Source organism: Brienomyrus brachyistius, chromosome 21 (assembly GCF_023856365.1).
Source record: "Brienomyrus brachyistius isolate T26 chromosome 21, BBRACH_0.4, whole genome shotgun sequence".
NCBI lineage: Eukaryota > Metazoa > Chordata > Actinopteri > Osteoglossiformes > Mormyridae > Brienomyrus > Brienomyrus brachyistius.
The window spans coordinates 11254360-11271926 of NC_064553.1; the positions used below are offsets into that span (position 1 = coordinate 11254360).

Consider the following 17567-nt stretch of genomic DNA (forward strand, 5'->3'; position numbering starts at 1 on the left):
GCCTCCAACCACAATGGCAATCAGAACTACAGTAGAAACAACAACTGATTCCGCTTCCACCATAGAACCAATCACAACAAGTCCAGTACAAACAGCAACTATTTTACCTTCAACCACAGAAGAAATCACAACATCATCCCCAGTACAAACAACCACTGTGTCTCCAACCACAATGCCAATCACAACAACTATAGTAGAAACATCTACTTCACCTTCAACCACAGAACCAATCACAAAAACTCCAGTACAAACAACTACTTCACCTTCAACCACAGAACCAATCACAACATCATCCCCATTACAATCAACCACTGTGCCTCCAACCACAATGGCAATGAGAACTACAGTAGAAACAACAACTGATTCACCTTCCACCATAGAACCAATCACAACAACTCCAGTACAAACAGCAACTACTTTACCTTCAACCACAGAAGAACTCACAACATCATCCCCAGTACAAACAACCACTGTGCCTCCAACCACAATGGCAATCAGAACTACAGTAGAAACAACAACTGATTCAGCTTCCACCATAGAACCAATCACAACAAGTCCAGTACAAACAGCAACTATTTTACCTTCAACCACAGAAGAAATCACAACATCATCCCCAGTACAAACAACCACTGTGCCTCCAACCACAATGCCAATCACAACAACTATAGTAGAAACATCTACTTCACCTTCAACCACAGAACCAATCACAAAAACTCCAGTACAAACAACTACTTCACCTTCAACCACAGAACCAATCACAACATCATCCCCATTACAATCAACCACTGTGCCTCCAACCACAATGGCAATGAGAACTACAGTAGAAATGACAACTGATTCACCTTCCACCATAGAACCAATCACAACAACTCCAGTAGAAACAGCAACTACTTTACCTTCAACCACAGAACTCACAACATCATCCCCAGTACAAACAAGCACTGTGCCTCCAACCACAATGCCAATCAGAACTATAGTAGAAACAACAACTGATTCAGCTTCCACCATAGAACCAATCACAACAAGTCCAGTACAAACAGCAACTATTTTACCTTCAACCACAGAAGAAATCACAACATCATCCCCAGTACAAACAACCACTGTGCCTCCAACCACAATGCCAATCACAACAACTATAGTAGAAACATCTACTTCACCTTCAACCACAGAACCAATCACAACATCATCCCCATTACAATCAACCACTGTGCCTCCAACCACAATGGCAATGAGAACTACAGTAGAAATGACAACTGATTCACCTTCCACCATAGAACCAATCACAACAACTCCAGTAGAAACAGCAACTACTTTACCTTCAACCACAGAACTCACAACATCATCCCCAGTACAATCAACCACTGTGCCTCCAACCACAATGGCAATCAGAACTACAGTAGAAACAACAACTGATTCAGCTTCCACCATAGAACCAATCACAACAAGTCCAGTACAAACAGCAACTATTTTACCTTCAACCACAGAAGAAATCACAACATCATCCCCAGTACAAACAACCACTGTGTCTCCAACCACAATACCAATCACAACAACTATAGTAGAAACATCTACTTCACCTTCAACCACAGAACCAATCACAAAAACTCCAGTACAAACAACTACTTCACCTTCAACCACAGAACCAATCACAACATCATCCCCAGTACAATCAACCACTGTGCCTCCAACCACAATGGCAATCAGAACTACAGTAGAAACAACAACTGATTCCGCTTCCACCATAGAACCAATCACAACAAGTCCAGTACAAACAGCAACTATTTTACCTTCAACCACAGAAGAAATCACAACATCATCCCCAGTACAAACAACCACTGTGTCTCCAACCACAATGCCAATCACAACAACTATAGTAGAAACATCTACTTCACCTTCAACCACAGAACCAATCACAAAAACTCCAGTACAAACAACTACTTCACCTTCAACCACAGAACCAATCACAACATCATCCCCATTACAATCAACCACTGTGCCTCCAACCACAATGGCAATGAGAACTACAGTAGAAACAACAACTGATTCACCTTCCACCATAGAACCAATCACAACAACTCCAGTACAAACAGCAACTACTTTACCTTCAACCACAGAAGAACTCACAACATCATCCCCAGTACAAACAACCACTGTGCCTCCAACCACAATGGCAATCAGAACTACAGTAGAAACAACAACTGATTCAGCTTCCACCATAGAACCAATCACAACAAGTCCAGTACAAACAGCAACTATTTTACCTTCAACCACAGAAGAAATCACAACATCATCCCCAGTACAAACAACCACTGTGCCTCCAACCACAATGCCAATCACAACAACTATAGTAGAAACATCTACTTCACCTTCAACCACAGAACCAATCACAACATCATCCCCATTACAATCAACCACTGTGCCTCCAACCACAATGGCAATGAGAACTACAGTAGAAATGACAACTGATTCACCTTCCACCATAGAACCAATCACAACAACTCCAGTAGAAACAGCAACTACTTTACCTTCAACCACAGAACTCACAACATCATCCCCAGTACAATCAACCACTGTGCCTCCAACCACAATGGCAATCAGAACTACAGTAGAAACAACAACTGATTCAGCTTCCACCATAGAACCAATCACAACAAGTCCAGTACAAACAGCAACTATTTTACCTTCAACCACAGAAGAAATCACAACATCATCCCCAGTACAAACAACCACTGTGTCTCCAACCACAATACCAATCACAACAACTATAGTAGAAACATCTACTTCACCTTCAACCACAGAACCAATCACAAAAACTCCAGTACAAACAACTACTTCACCTTCAACCACAGAACCAATCACAACATCATCCCCATTACAATCAACCACTGTGCCTCCAACCACAATGGCAATGAGAACTACAGTAGAAACAACAACTGATTCACCTTCCACCATAGAACCAATCACAACAACTCCAGTACAAACAGCAACTACTTTACCTTCAACCACAGAAGAACTCACAACATCATCCCCAGTACAAACAACCACTGTGCCTCCAACCACAATGGCAATCAGAACTACAGTAGAAACAACAACTGATTCAGCTTCCACCATAGAACCAATCACAACAAGTCCAGTACAAACAGCAACTATTTTACCTTCAACCACAGAAGAAATCACAACATCATCCCCAGTACAAACAACCACTGTGCCTCCAACCACAATGCCAATCACAACAACTATAGTAGAAACATCTACTTCACCTTCAACCACAGAACCAATCACAACATCATCCCCATTACAATCAACCACTGTGCCTCCAACCACAATGGCAATGAGAACTACAGTAGAAATGACAACTGATTCACCTTCCACCATAGAACCAATCACAACAACTCCAGTAGAAACAGCAACTACTTTACCTTCAACCACAGAACTCACAACATCATCCCCAGTACAATCAACCACTGTGCCTCCAACCACAATGGCAATCAGAACTACAGTAGAAACAACAACTGATTCAGCTTCCACCATAGAACCAATCACAACAAGTCCAGTACAAACAGCAACTATTTTACCTTCAACCACAGAAGAAATCACAACATCATCCCCAGTACAAACAACCACTGTGTCTCCAACCACAATACCAATCACAACAACTATAGTAGAAACATCTACTTCACCTTCAACCACAGAACCAATCACAAAAACTCCAGTACAAACAACTACTTCACCTTCAACCACAGAACCAATCACAACATCATCCCCAGTACAATCAACCACTGTGCCTCCAACCACAATGGCAATCAGAACTACAGTAGAAACAACAACTGATTCCGCTTCCACCATAGAACCAATCACAACAAGTCCAGTACAAACAGCAACTATTTTACCTTCAACCACAGAAGAAATCACAACATCATCCCCAGTACAAACAACCACTGTGTCTCCAACCACAATGCCAATCACAACAACTATAGTAGAAACATCTACTTCACCTTCAACCACAGAACCAATCACAAAAACTCCAGTACAAACAACTACTTCACCTTCAACCACAGAACCAATCACAACATCATCCCCATTACAATCAACCACTGTGCCTCCAACCACAATGGCAATGAGAACTACAGTAGAAACAACAACTGATTCACCTTCCACCATAGAACCAATCACAACAACTCCAGTACAAACAGCAACTACTTTACCTTCAACCACAGAAGAACTCACAACATCATCCCCAGTACAAACAACCACTGTGCCTCCAACCACAATGGCAATCAGAACTACAGTAGAAACAACAACTGATTCAGCTTCCACCATAGAACCAATCACAACAAGTCCAGTACAAACAGCAACTATTTTACCTTCAACCACAGAAGAAATCACAACATCATCCCCAGTACAAACAACCACTGTGCCTCCAACCACAATGCCAATCACAACAACTATAGTAGAAACATCTACTTCACCTTCAACCACAGAACCAATCACAACATCATCCCCATTACAATCAACCACTGTGCCTCCAACCACAATGGCAATGAGAACTACAGTAGAAATGACAACTGATTCACCTTCCACCATAGAACCAATCACAACAACTCCAGTAGAAACAGCAACTACTTTACCTTCAACCACAGAACTCACAACATCATCCCCAGTACAATCAACCACTGTGCCTCCAACCACAATGGCAATCAGAACTACAGTAGAAACAACAACTGATTCAGCTTCCACCATAGAACCAATCACAACAAGTCCAGTACAAACAGCAACTATTTTACCTTCAACCACAGAAGAAATCACAACATCATCCCCAGTACAAACAACCACTGTGTCTCCAACCACAATACCAATCACAACAACTATAGTAGAAACATCTACTTCACCTTCAACCACAGAACCAATCACAAAAACTCCAGTACAAACAACTACTTCACCTTCAACCACAGAACCAATCACAACATCATCCCCAGTACAATCAACCACTGTGCCTCCAACCACAATGGCAATCAGAACTACAGTAGAAACAACAACTGATTCCGCTTCCACCATAGAACCAATCACAACAAGTCCAGTACAAACAGCAACTATTTTACCTTCAACCACAGAAGAAATCACAACATCATCCCCAGTACAAACAACCACTGTGTCTCCAACCACAATGCCAATCACAACAACTATAGTAGAAACATCTACTTCACCTTCAACCACAGAACCAATCACAAAAACTCCAGTACAAACAACTACTTCACCTTCAACCACAGAACCAATCACAACATCATCCCCATTACAATCAACCACTGTGCCTCCAACCACAATGGCAATGAGAACTACAGTAGAAACAACAACTGATTCACCTTCCACCATAGAACCAATCACAACAACTCCAGTACAAACAGCAACTACTTTACCTTCAACCACAGAAGAACTCACAACATCATCCCCAGTACAAACAACCACTGTGCCTCCAACCACAATGGCAATCAGAACTACAGTAGAAACAACAACTGATTCAGCTTCCACCATAGAACCAATCACAACAAGTCCAGTACAAACAGCAACTATTTTACCTTCAACCACAGAAGAAATCACAACATCATCCCCAGTACAAACAACCACTGTGCCTCCAACCACAATGCCAATCACAACAACTATAGTAGAAACATCTACTTCACCTTCAACCACAGAACCAATCACAAAAACTCCAGTACAAACAACTACTTCACCTTCAACCACAGAACCAATCACAACATCATCCCCATTACAATCAACCACTGTGCCTCCAACCACAATGGCAATGAGAACTACAGTAGAAATGACAACTGATTCACCTTCCACCATAGAACCAATCACAACAACTCCAGTAGAAACAGCAACTACTTTACCTTCAACCACAGAACTCACAACATCATCCCCAGTACAAACAAGCACTGTGCCTCCAACCACAATGCCAATCAGAACTATAGTAGAAACAACAACTGATTCAGCTTCCACCATAGAACCAATCACAACAAGTCCAGTACAAACAGCAACTATTTTACCTTCAACCACAGAAGAAATCACAACATCATCCCCAGTACAAACAACCACTGTGCCTCCAACCACAATGCCAATCACAACAACTATAGTAGAAACATCTACTTCACCTTCAACCACAGAACCAATCACAACATCATCCCCATTACAATCAACCACTGTGCCTCCAACCACAATGGCAATGAGAACTACAGTAGAAATGACAACTGATTCACCTTCCACCATAGAACCAATCACAACAACTCCAGTAGAAACAGCAACTACTTTACCTTCAACCACAGAACTCACAACATCATCCCCAGTACAATCAACCACTGTGCCTCCAACCACAATGGCAATCAGAACTACAGTAGAAACAACAACTGATTCAGCTTCCACCATAGAACCAATCACAACAAGTCCAGTACAAACAGCAACTATTTTACCTTCAACCACAGAAGAAATCACAACATCATCCCCAGTACAAACAACCACTGTGTCTCCAACCACAATACCAATCACAACAACTATAGTAGAAACATCTACTTCACCTTCAACCACAGAACCAATCACAAAAACTCCAGTACAAACAACTACTTCACCTTCAACCACAGAACCAATCACAACATCATCCCCAGTACAATCAACCACTGTGCCTCCAACCACAATGGCAATCAGAACTACAGTAGAAACAACAACTGATTCCGCTTCCACCATAGAACCAATCACAACAAGTCCAGTACAAACAGCAACTATTTTACCTTCAACCACAGAAGAAATCACAACATCATCCCCAGTACAAACAACCACTGTGTCTCCAACCACAATGCCAATCACAACAACTATAGTAGAAACATCTACTTCACCTTCAACCACAGAACCAATCACAAAAACTCCAGTACAAACAACTACTTCACCTTCAACCACAGAACCAATCACAACATCATCCCCATTACAATCAACCACTGTGCCTCCAACCACAATGGCAATGAGAACTACAGTAGAAACAACAACTGATTCACCTTCCACCATAGAACCAATCACAACAACTCCAGTACAAACAGCAACTACTTTACCTTCAACCACAGAAGAACTCACAACATCATCCCCAGTACAAACAACCACTGTGCCTCCAACCACAATGGCAATCAGAACTACAGTAGAAACAACAACTGATTCAGCTTCCACCATAGAACCAATCACAACAAGTCCAGTACAAACAGCAACTATTTTACCTTCAACCACAGAAGAAATCACAACATCATCCCCAGTACAAACAACCACTGTGCCTCCAACCACAATGCCAATCACAACAACTATAGTAGAAACATCTACTTCACCTTCAACCACAGAACCAATCACAAAAACTCCAGTACAAACAACTACTTCACCTTCAACCACAGAACCAATCACAACATCATCCCCATTACAATCAACCACTGTGCCTCCAACCACAATGGCAATGAGAACTACAGTAGAAATGACAACTGATTCACCTTCCACCATAGAACCAATCACAACAACTCCAGTAGAAACAGCAACTACTTTACCTTCAACCACAGAACTCACAACATCATCCCCAGTACAATCAACCACTGTGCCTCCAACCACAATGGCAATCAGAACTACAGTAGAAACAACAACTGATTCCGCTTCCACCATAGAACCAATCACAACAAGTCCAGTACAAACAGCAACTATTTTACCTTCAACCACAGAAGAAATCACAACATCATCCCCAGTACAAACAACCACTGTGTCTCCAACCACAATGCCAATCACAACAACTATAGTAGAAACATCTACTTCACCTTCAACCACAGAACCAATCACAAAAACTCCAGTACAAACAACTACTTCACCTTCAACCACAGAACCAATCACAACATCATCCCCATTACAATCAACCACTGTGCCTCCAACCACAATGGCAATGAGAACTACAGTAGAAACAACAACTGATTCACCTTCCACCATAGAACCAATCACAACAACTCCAGTACAAACAGCAACTACTTTACCTTCAACCACAGAAGAACTCACAACATCATCCCCAGTACAAACAACCACTGTGCCTCCAACCACAATGGCAATCAGAACTACAGTAGAAACAACAACTGATTCAGCTTCCACCATAGAACCAATCACAACAAGTCCAGTACAAACAGCAACTATTTTACCTTCAACCACAGAAGAAATCACAACATCATCCCCAGTACAAACAACCACTGTGCCTCCAACCACAATGCCAATCACAACAACTATAGTAGAAACATCTACTTCACCTTCAACCACAGAACCAATCACAAAAACTCCAGTACAAACAACTACTTCACCTTCAACCACAGAACCAATCACAACATCATCCCCATTACAATCAACCACTGTGCCTCCAACCACAATGGCAATGAGAACTACAGTAGAAATGACAACTGATTCACCTTCCACCATAGAACCAATCACAACAACTCCAGTAGAAACAGCAACTACTTTACCTTCAACCACAGAACTCACAACATCATCCCCAGTACAAACAAGCACTGTGCCTCCAACCACAATGCCAATCAGAACTACAGTAGAAACAACAACTGCTTCACCTTCAACCACAGAGCCAATCACAACAACTCCAGTACAAACAACAATTGCTTTACCTTCAACCACAGAAGAAATCACAGTATCATCCCCAATACAATCAAGCAGTGTGCCTCCAACCACAATGCCAATCAAAACTACAGTAGAAACAACAACTCCTTCACCTTCAACCACAGAACCAATCACAACTCCAGTACAAACAGCAACTACTTTACCTTCAACCACAGAAGAAATCACATCATCCCCAGTACAAACAAGCACTGTGCCTCCAACCACAATACCAATCAGAACTACAGTAGAAATAACAACTGCTTCACCTTCAACCACAGAAGCAATCACAACAACTCCAGTACAAACAGCAACTACTTTACCTTCAACCACGGAAGAAATCACATCATCCCCAGTACAAACAACTACTGTGCTTCCAACCACAGTACCAATCACAAGAACTCCAGTACAAACTACTTCACCTTCAACCACAGAACAAATCACATCATCCCCAGTACAATCAACCACTGTGCCTCCAACCACAATGGCAATCATAACTACAGTAGAAACAACAACTGATTCAGCTTCCACCATAGAACCAATCACAAGTCCAGTACAAACAGCAACTACTTTACCTTCAACCACAGAAGAAATCACAACATCATCCCCAGTACAAACAAGCACTGTGCCTCCAACCACAATACCAATCAGAGCTACAGTAGAAACAACAACTGCTTCACCTTCAACCACAGAACCAATCACAACAGCTCCAGTACAAACAGAAACTTCTATACCTTCAACCACAGAAGAAATCACATCATCCCCAGTACAAACAACTACTGTGCTTCCTACCACAGTACCAGTCACAAGAACTCCAGTACAAACTACTTCACCTTCAACCACAGACCAAATCACATCATCCCCAGTACAATCAACCACTGTGCCTCCAACCACAATGCCAATCACAACTACAGTAGAAACGTCTACTTTACCTTCCACCATAGAACCAATCACAACAAGTCCAGTACAAACAGCAACTATTTTACCTTCAACCACAGAAGAAATCACAACATCATCCCCAGTACAAACAACCACTGTGTCTCCAACCACAATGCCAATCACAACAACTATAGTAGAAACATCTACTTCACCTTCAACCACAGAACCAATCACAAAAACTCCAGTACAAACAACTACTTCACCTTCAACCACAGAACCAATCACAACATCATCCCCATTACAATTAACCACTGTGCCTCCAACCACAATGGCAATGAGAACTACAGTAGAAACAACAACTGATTCACCTTCCACCATAGAACCAATCACAACAACTCCAGTACAAACAGCAACTACTTTACCTTCAACCACAGAAGAACTCACAACATCATCCCCAGTACAAACAAGCACTGTGCCTCCAACCACAATGCCAATCAGAACTACAGTAGAAACAACAACTGCTTCACCTTCAACCACAGAGCCAATCACAACAACTCCAGTACAAACAACAATTGCTTTACCTTCAACCACAGAAGAAATCACAATATCATCCCCAGTACAAACAAGCACTGTGCCTCCAACCACAATGGTAATGAGAACTACAGTAGAAACAACAACTGATTCACCTTCCACTATAGAACCAATCACAACAACTCCAGTACAAACAGCAACTACTTTACCTTCAACCACAGAAGAAATCACGACATTATCCCCAATGCAATCAAGCAGTGTGCCTCCAACCACAATGCCAATCAGAACTACAGTAGAAACAACAACTCCTTCACCTTCAACCACAGAAGCAATCACAACAACTCCAGTACAAACAGCAACTACTTTATCTTCAACCACAGAACCAATCATAACAACTCCAATACAAGCAACAATTGCTTTACCTTCAGGTGCAGTGTCAATAACAATTCCAGTACAAACAGCAACTACTTTACCTTCAACCACAGAAGAAATCACAACATCATCCCCAGTACAAACAAGCACTGTGCCTCCAACCACAATGCCAATCAGAACTACAGTAGAAACAACAACTGCTTCATCTTCAACCACAGTACCAATCACAACAACTCCAGTACAAACAACAACTGCTTCACCTTCAACCACCGTTCCAAGCACAATATTAATGAAAATGATGACAGGCTCATCCACAAAGCGGACATTTGAAATTTTAACGACAGTTTCTAGAATCACAACCGTCAACCCAAACACAACATCTGCAATATCCCCAAAAATGACAATGTCAACAACACCATTAGTGACACCCAAAATGACAGCAACCCCATCCACAATAGCTCCAAGAACAACAACATTAACGACAGCATCAATGACAACTATAATGACAACCCCACAGGCCCCAATAACAGCAATGTCATCAATTAGAAATGTCAACCGAGTCAGAATATCATCCCCAATGGCTCCAACAATGACACCATCAACGACACCATCAATGACACCCATAATGACAACATCTGCAATGGCCCCAACAACTGAATTGCCAATGACACCATCAACAACCACACCCACGACCCCGACGACCACATCAACAACAGCTTTAAGAACAATGTCATCGACTTCATCAACCAACACTACTACTGAACCAACCATGACACCCACAATGACGACAATCACATCCACACCAATTTCAACAACTACTTCTACCACACCAACCACAACAAATTCCACAGTGTCCCAACAATGACAACATCAACACCATCAACGACACCCACAATGACAACAACCATATCTACAATGGCCCCAACAACAGCATCAACGACACTCATAATGATAACAACCACAAAGGCCCTTACAACAGCAATGTCAACGACAGTACCAAAAACGACAACTCTCAACCCAAACAGAATGACAACATCCACAATGGGCCGAACAATGACATCAAGGACAGTGATAACCACATCCGCAACGGCCCTAACAACAATTTCAATGACAACATCAACAACCACCCCTACTGAACCAACCACAAGGACACCCACAATGATGACAACCACACCGATCCCAAACAACCACTTCTACCATACCAACCACAGCAATAACCACATCCAAAATGGCCTCAAAAACAACAACGGCACCATCAACGACAGCCACAATCCACAATGGCGCCAACAACAGAAACATGAATGACAGCATCAGCAAACACAACTGTAACACAACGGCAACATCCACAATGTCCCCTACAATGAAAATGTCAACGACACATCAAAAAGGACACCCAGAATTACGACAACCACATTCAAAATGGCCCCAACAATGACACCATCAACAACCACTGCTACCCTACCAACCACAACTTTGACAACCACATCCACAATGGCTCCAACAACATTAACGAAAGTATCAACATCACCCATAATGACAACCACATAGGCCCCAACAATGGCAAGAACAACACCCATAACAACAACCACATCCAAACTACTTCTACCACACCAACCACATCCGCAATGTCCCCAAAAATGACACCAATAACATCAACAATCACCAATACCAAACCAAACTCAACAATACCCACAACAATGACAACCAAATCTACAATATCCCAGACAACATCAATGGCCACAACAACCACAAATGTCAAACCACCCACAATACTGACAACTATACCCCTATTGACACCGATGGTACAACCACCATCCACTACTTCAGCAGCATCCACAACTGCACCCTTAACAACAACAGCATCAACAAACACCACTGTCATACCAACCACACTGATAGTCTCATCATCAACAACACCTCTAATGTCAATATTCTCAACAACCACTACTTTAACAACAACCACAATGGCCACAACAACATCAATCACCACCATTGTCAAATCAACCACAACACTCACAATAACACCTGTAATGTCAACTCCGGTACAAACAACAATGTCTGTACCTCCGTCCACAGTGCGAATCACAACAAGAACAAACAACAGCCACCACTTTAACCCTAACCACAGTGCCACTCACAACAACTCCAGCACAAATAAGAACTACCACCTTAGCTCCAACTGTAATGCCATCCACGACAGCATCTTAAATACAAACAACCACCATATTAACTCTAACCTCAGAGCCAATCATGGTGGAAAATCTGACATGTACAACCACCACACAATTCCTGCACAAACAACTGCTTTAACCACAATACCAATCACAATGGCAATTCCGGCACCCACAACAACCACCACTTTAACTCCAACCACAGTATTAACTCTGGTACAAACAACCACCAGTTTAAATCCATCCACAGTACAAAACTCAAAAACACTCTCAATTATGTCCTCTAAGCCCACAAAAAATAACTCTACTTCTGCAAAACATCTGCAAAACTTCGAGCTCTTTCAGTCTGGAATGTTTCCTAATAAAACCGCAATTTAAGACTTCTTAGAGCAGGTATGGTGATTTTGCTATTTCATAAGTGGGTTTGGGAGAGGAAACCTACACTTCATTATACTTTAAAATTTTAAATTAAAAATGTAATCAAATTTTAATTTGATTAAATCGGGGCAGCATGGTGGTGCAATGGTTAGCACTATAGTCTTCTGTCAAGTTCCATGTGCAGAGTTTGCATGCTCTCTATGTGACGTCATGGGATTTCCTCTGGGTACTATGGTCCCCCCCCACCTGTCCAAAAATACACTGAGGGCAATTGGAGTTACCTAATTGTCTGTAGGTGTGCTTGTGTGAGTGAATGGTGTGATAGTGTGCCCTGATATGAGTTGGTGACCTATCCTGGGTTGTTCCCTGCCCTGTGCCTGTAGTTTCTGGGATTGGCTGAAGACCCCACATGACCCTGAATAGGACAAGCAATTACAAAAAAATGGATGGGTGGAATTTGATTAAATCTTTACACATTACTCATTTGAATAATCAGTGTATGTACTTCATATAATTCAATAGCATAGTTGCATAGTTTAATAGTTTCTTTATCTTCTTTATTTTAGGAAGGTGCCAATAGTATGGAAGATATTTTGTAAATAATTATACTGTTATATGTTAGTTGTGGTTGACAATGTGAGCAGTACTTTAGCCTCACACATCCAAGGATGTAGCTTCACTTTCCACCGTGGACTCATCCTTTGGAGTTTGCATGTTCTCCCATTTGTGTGTGAGTCTGTGCCCAAATATAAACCCTGTGTTTCCTATAGGAGAGTTTCCAGACTCAGTGACTCCAATAGGCAGTTAATGAAAATAGATATATGGATATTTAATTGTATCATTGTAAACAATTAGTTTAATATTCAGAAAATTATTTATGTTCATTACAGCTACAGTTGAGTCTTCAACGAAGTTTTGGTGGCCCTGCACGATTTACTTTGAAAGACATACAACCAATTTTTGCCCAAGGATACTCCTGCAATAATGTTTTGATTCCAATTTAAATATTGAAACTCATGTAAATAAACGGGTACAGTCTGACTTTTATCAACTGACAGATATTGCAAAGGATAGCATTTTTTGAAGATACTTAACAAGTCATACATGCTTTTGTTACATCTGACCTGGACCATTGTAATACCTCATTTGCCACACAAACTTCCATTGGTACTGAACGTTCAAGCCAGACTTCGAACAAGATCAAACGTCTGTGAGCATATTACTCCAATTTTTGCATCGCTTCCCTGGGTACCAGTTCAACTGAGACCTTATTAATAGGTTTATTGATCACTTTTAAGACTTTGCATGGTTGCATGTGTATCTGAATTGCTAGTATCCATAAAGCATTTTCTTTGATGGCTTCAAGACGTTGAAACAGCTCACCTCCAAGCATTAGATCAACTGACTCATTAACCATTTTTAAGTCTCATTTAAAAACAAACTTTAATTGATCAGCTTTTGCAGATGCATTTATTTCCTTATTTTTCTTAATGTGTTTATAGAATGATTTCATAAATTTTATTTTCCTTATACTTCCTATTTTGTCCTTTTATTTGAATGTTTCATTTATTTTATTCCTCTGTTGGTTCTGCCTGTTGTTATGTGAATCACTTAGTGCTGCCTGGCTTATTATTATTATCATCATTATTTTGGACTCCTAATAATAATATTATTGTCATTTTTTAAAATGAAAAGATATTCATATAGGGGCATGGTGGTGCAGTGGTTAGCACTGTTGCCTAACACCTCTGGGACCCGGGTTCGAGTTTGCATGTTCTCCCCATGTCGTCGTGGGGTTTCCTCCGGGTACTCCGGTTTCCCCCCACAGTCCAAGAACATGCTGAGGCTAATTGGAGTTACTAAATTGCCCATAGAAGTGCATGTGTGAGTGAATGGTGTGTGAGTGTGCCCTGAGATAGGCTAGCCCCCCATCCTGGGTTGTTCCCTGCCTCGTGCCCATTGCTTCTGGCATAGGCTCCGGACCCCCGCGACCCAGTAGGATAAGCGGTTTGGAAAATGGATGGATGGATGGATGGGTCTCTCCTGTTGTCCTTTTGGTCCCCGATCTGGTCTCTGCCGGTTCCTTGCCCATATTAAACCTACTTCACCATTCTTGAAAATCAAAGCTTATTCTTTGGCTGTGAAAAGAATATTATCCAGACTTTCCCATTTTGTTGACAGAGAAAGAACATGTTCAGATTTCCTCTATTTTTAGGATGTCTCTCTTTAGCATTCGGACAACAACACACAATGGGTAAGATATACTTTCAGTTTAATTCTTAAAATGTTTTTATTCTGTATTATAGAGAAAAGTGTTTAATGAATTGGGTTCTAAATCTTTTGTATGATGTCACCAATTAAATACTGACATTTATAAAAGCAATCACACTTTTTAAATGTACCGTACACTCAGCTCCTATTTGTTACTTATCCTATGCACATACAGTTAATTCAGTGAGGATGCGTTCAAATTGGTGTTTTGCTTTAAGGGGTGCACACAGTGTATAAATGTCCATCATTATTACAATCAAAACAAGTGTAGCTTCTAAATCAATGTGGTGTTAAATGCAAAACAGTATGATAATACTTCCATGTGGGGAACAAACACTAATATTGCTTGTATTAATGGGTTTCACCAGGTTCTTTGGCTACAAGAGGCACCGTAATAACCTCAGAGACCATGACAGACAGAAGCACAACAACTGCAACAACAGATTCAACTCTTCCATCATCCGTCTCATTCTTTTCCACATCAGTAACTACAGTGGAGTCTCTTAAACCCCAGAAACCTCAGATTGGTATGGAGACATAGTCACTGTGCATAAAATGTGTCCTAATTGAAAATTTATTTGTTAGTAGTATAATGCCTGTCCTGCTCCCAAAACAGTTGCAAGTGTAGCAGCTACTCTTCAGTCTAAAATTAGCCTTAATGAAGAAATATTACAAGGTTACATCAATCAGGTAGCTGTATTTATATACTTTTGTATAAAGATGTCACTCAGATCTATATGGCAAACAAAGCAGGCGCAATCAGCTGGGGACCCTAGAAACTACAGAGATCTGCAATTTATTGTATATTGCACAATTTTATAAAAGCATATTATCACATTTTGAGTTATGAGTATAATATCTTAATATATTTATAATAATTGAAGAGCAAAACTCCCTTAGTCCAAGGGATACATGAACAGAGTAAGTTCATAATTAAGTACCATTTCTGTGGACTTAGTGAGTTTTGGAAATTTTGCAAAAGCTCTTCCTTGCATTAAGGTCTGACCCGCCCCTTATAGGTGAGATAGGGGAATCACCCAGGCCACCATTTGATTAGAGGGTGCAAAACAGTGAGTAAAAAAAAATCATAAGAAGTACATGTGACTCTGTTCCATGGAATTACAGTTAATATTTCACTAATCATTACTGTTCATGTGAAGCAGACTTGAGCTAGCTAGTTAGCAGACAGATACCCTATACTACTGAAATGCTTTTAATATAAATGAATTGACAAAATTTGTCTTGTGTGGGGGTTGGTCAAAAGAATTCCACCTAGGGTGCCAGAACACCCAGGGCTGACCCAGCTTGGATTACTTGAAGATTGAGTGAGTTTTGATCCCCTACGTCACCGGCAGTCTGATCTCAAAAACAACAAAACTGGACTGAGTACGTTTTAGAAATTTGCTCTTTAATTATTAACAAGGTTTTTAGAGATAATGACTGGAGGAAATGCTTTTTATGTATTTAAATATTTATAGTTATATATCAGACAAAGGATGTAATATTGAAGAAATATATATATATATATTTTATTCCAGCTGCAGGAGAGGCTATGGATGCTTTGGAACAAAGATATCAGCATTGCTCTGAAAGGTCTAAGACTAGCTGTAAATCTTAGTTACACCCCCTGTTCTTATGATCGTGATCTTTTAAAAATATTTCGCATTGCCCATACGAGCCTGGTTCTGTTAACTGAGAAATTTAATTAAACGTCAGATCTAGACTTCAAATGTTACAAAATATTATATATAACTTTGTGTATATTATATGTATGGTTTTCATAATAGTACGCGTACGTGAATAAAATAACTGGTAAAAAAAAATTCAGTGCTACAATGTAAATCCATATGCATTATTAAGCAGAAAATAATTAACTTAGAATTATTTGATTGGAAGCTGATAATTTAAAAATCCTGTTTAAGTGCACTTGGTTTTGCAAATGTATATATGTTTATTGTCCACTAGGCATGTGCTACTAATTAGCCTGAAATGATAAACATTAAAGAAATGGGGTGGAACGGTAATCTAACTGCATTAAAAAACACTGTTTATTTTCGGTCACAATCACAACGAGCCTATTCTGACTAAACACACTGTCCTTTAGATTAGTTTGTTTTCGACAACATGAAGAGAGAAAAGCACCCATGACAGCTTCACATTTGCGACCTTGTTCTGTAAACATTTCAGTTAATTAAGTATTAATAGAGAAAATTACGTAACCCGCTGGAAGGACACGTGACTCCAGATGAGAGTCGAGGAGAAATAAGGCTCTCATACTGTCAAGGGATAGATATTTTAGTCAACAGT

The 17567-nt window shown here is 40.5% G+C and overlaps 2 protein-coding genes across 7 annotated transcripts; one reads left to right on the forward strand and one right to left on the reverse strand.

Moving 5' to 3' along the window:
• Positions 1-254: 254 nt before the first annotated feature.
• Positions 255-8853, reverse strand: LOC125717119 (uncharacterized). Its single transcript, XM_048990097.1, has 4 exons — positions 8775-8853; positions 738-1943; positions 445-500; positions 255-263 (listed from the first exon to the last, which is right to left on the reverse strand). Exons 2-4 carry the CDS (start codon positions 1741-1743, stop codon positions 255-257), a joined length of 1071 nt encoding a protein of 356 aa, XP_048846054.1. The 5' UTR covers positions 1744-1943; positions 8775-8853.
• LOC125716290 (mucin-2-like) lies at positions 8368-17284 on the forward strand. Of its 6 annotated transcripts, none has more exons than XM_048988422.1 (4): positions 8368-13004; positions 13880-15243; positions 15629-16646; positions 16799-17284. In XM_048988422.1, exon 1 carries the CDS (start codon positions 12066-12068, stop codon positions 12987-12989), a length of 924 nt encoding a protein of 307 aa, XP_048844379.1. In that variant the 5' UTR covers positions 8368-12065; the 3' UTR covers positions 12990-13004; positions 13880-15243; positions 15629-16646; positions 16799-17284. The 6 variants fall into 6 exon arrangements, with proteins under 6 accessions (XP_048844379.1, XP_048844378.1, XP_048844375.1 ...); XM_048988418.1 differs by having other exon boundaries at positions 8369-15243; positions 15629-15787; positions 16525-16646; XM_048988419.1 differs by having other exon boundaries at positions 8369-13004.
• Positions 17285-17567: the final 283 nt, after the last annotated feature.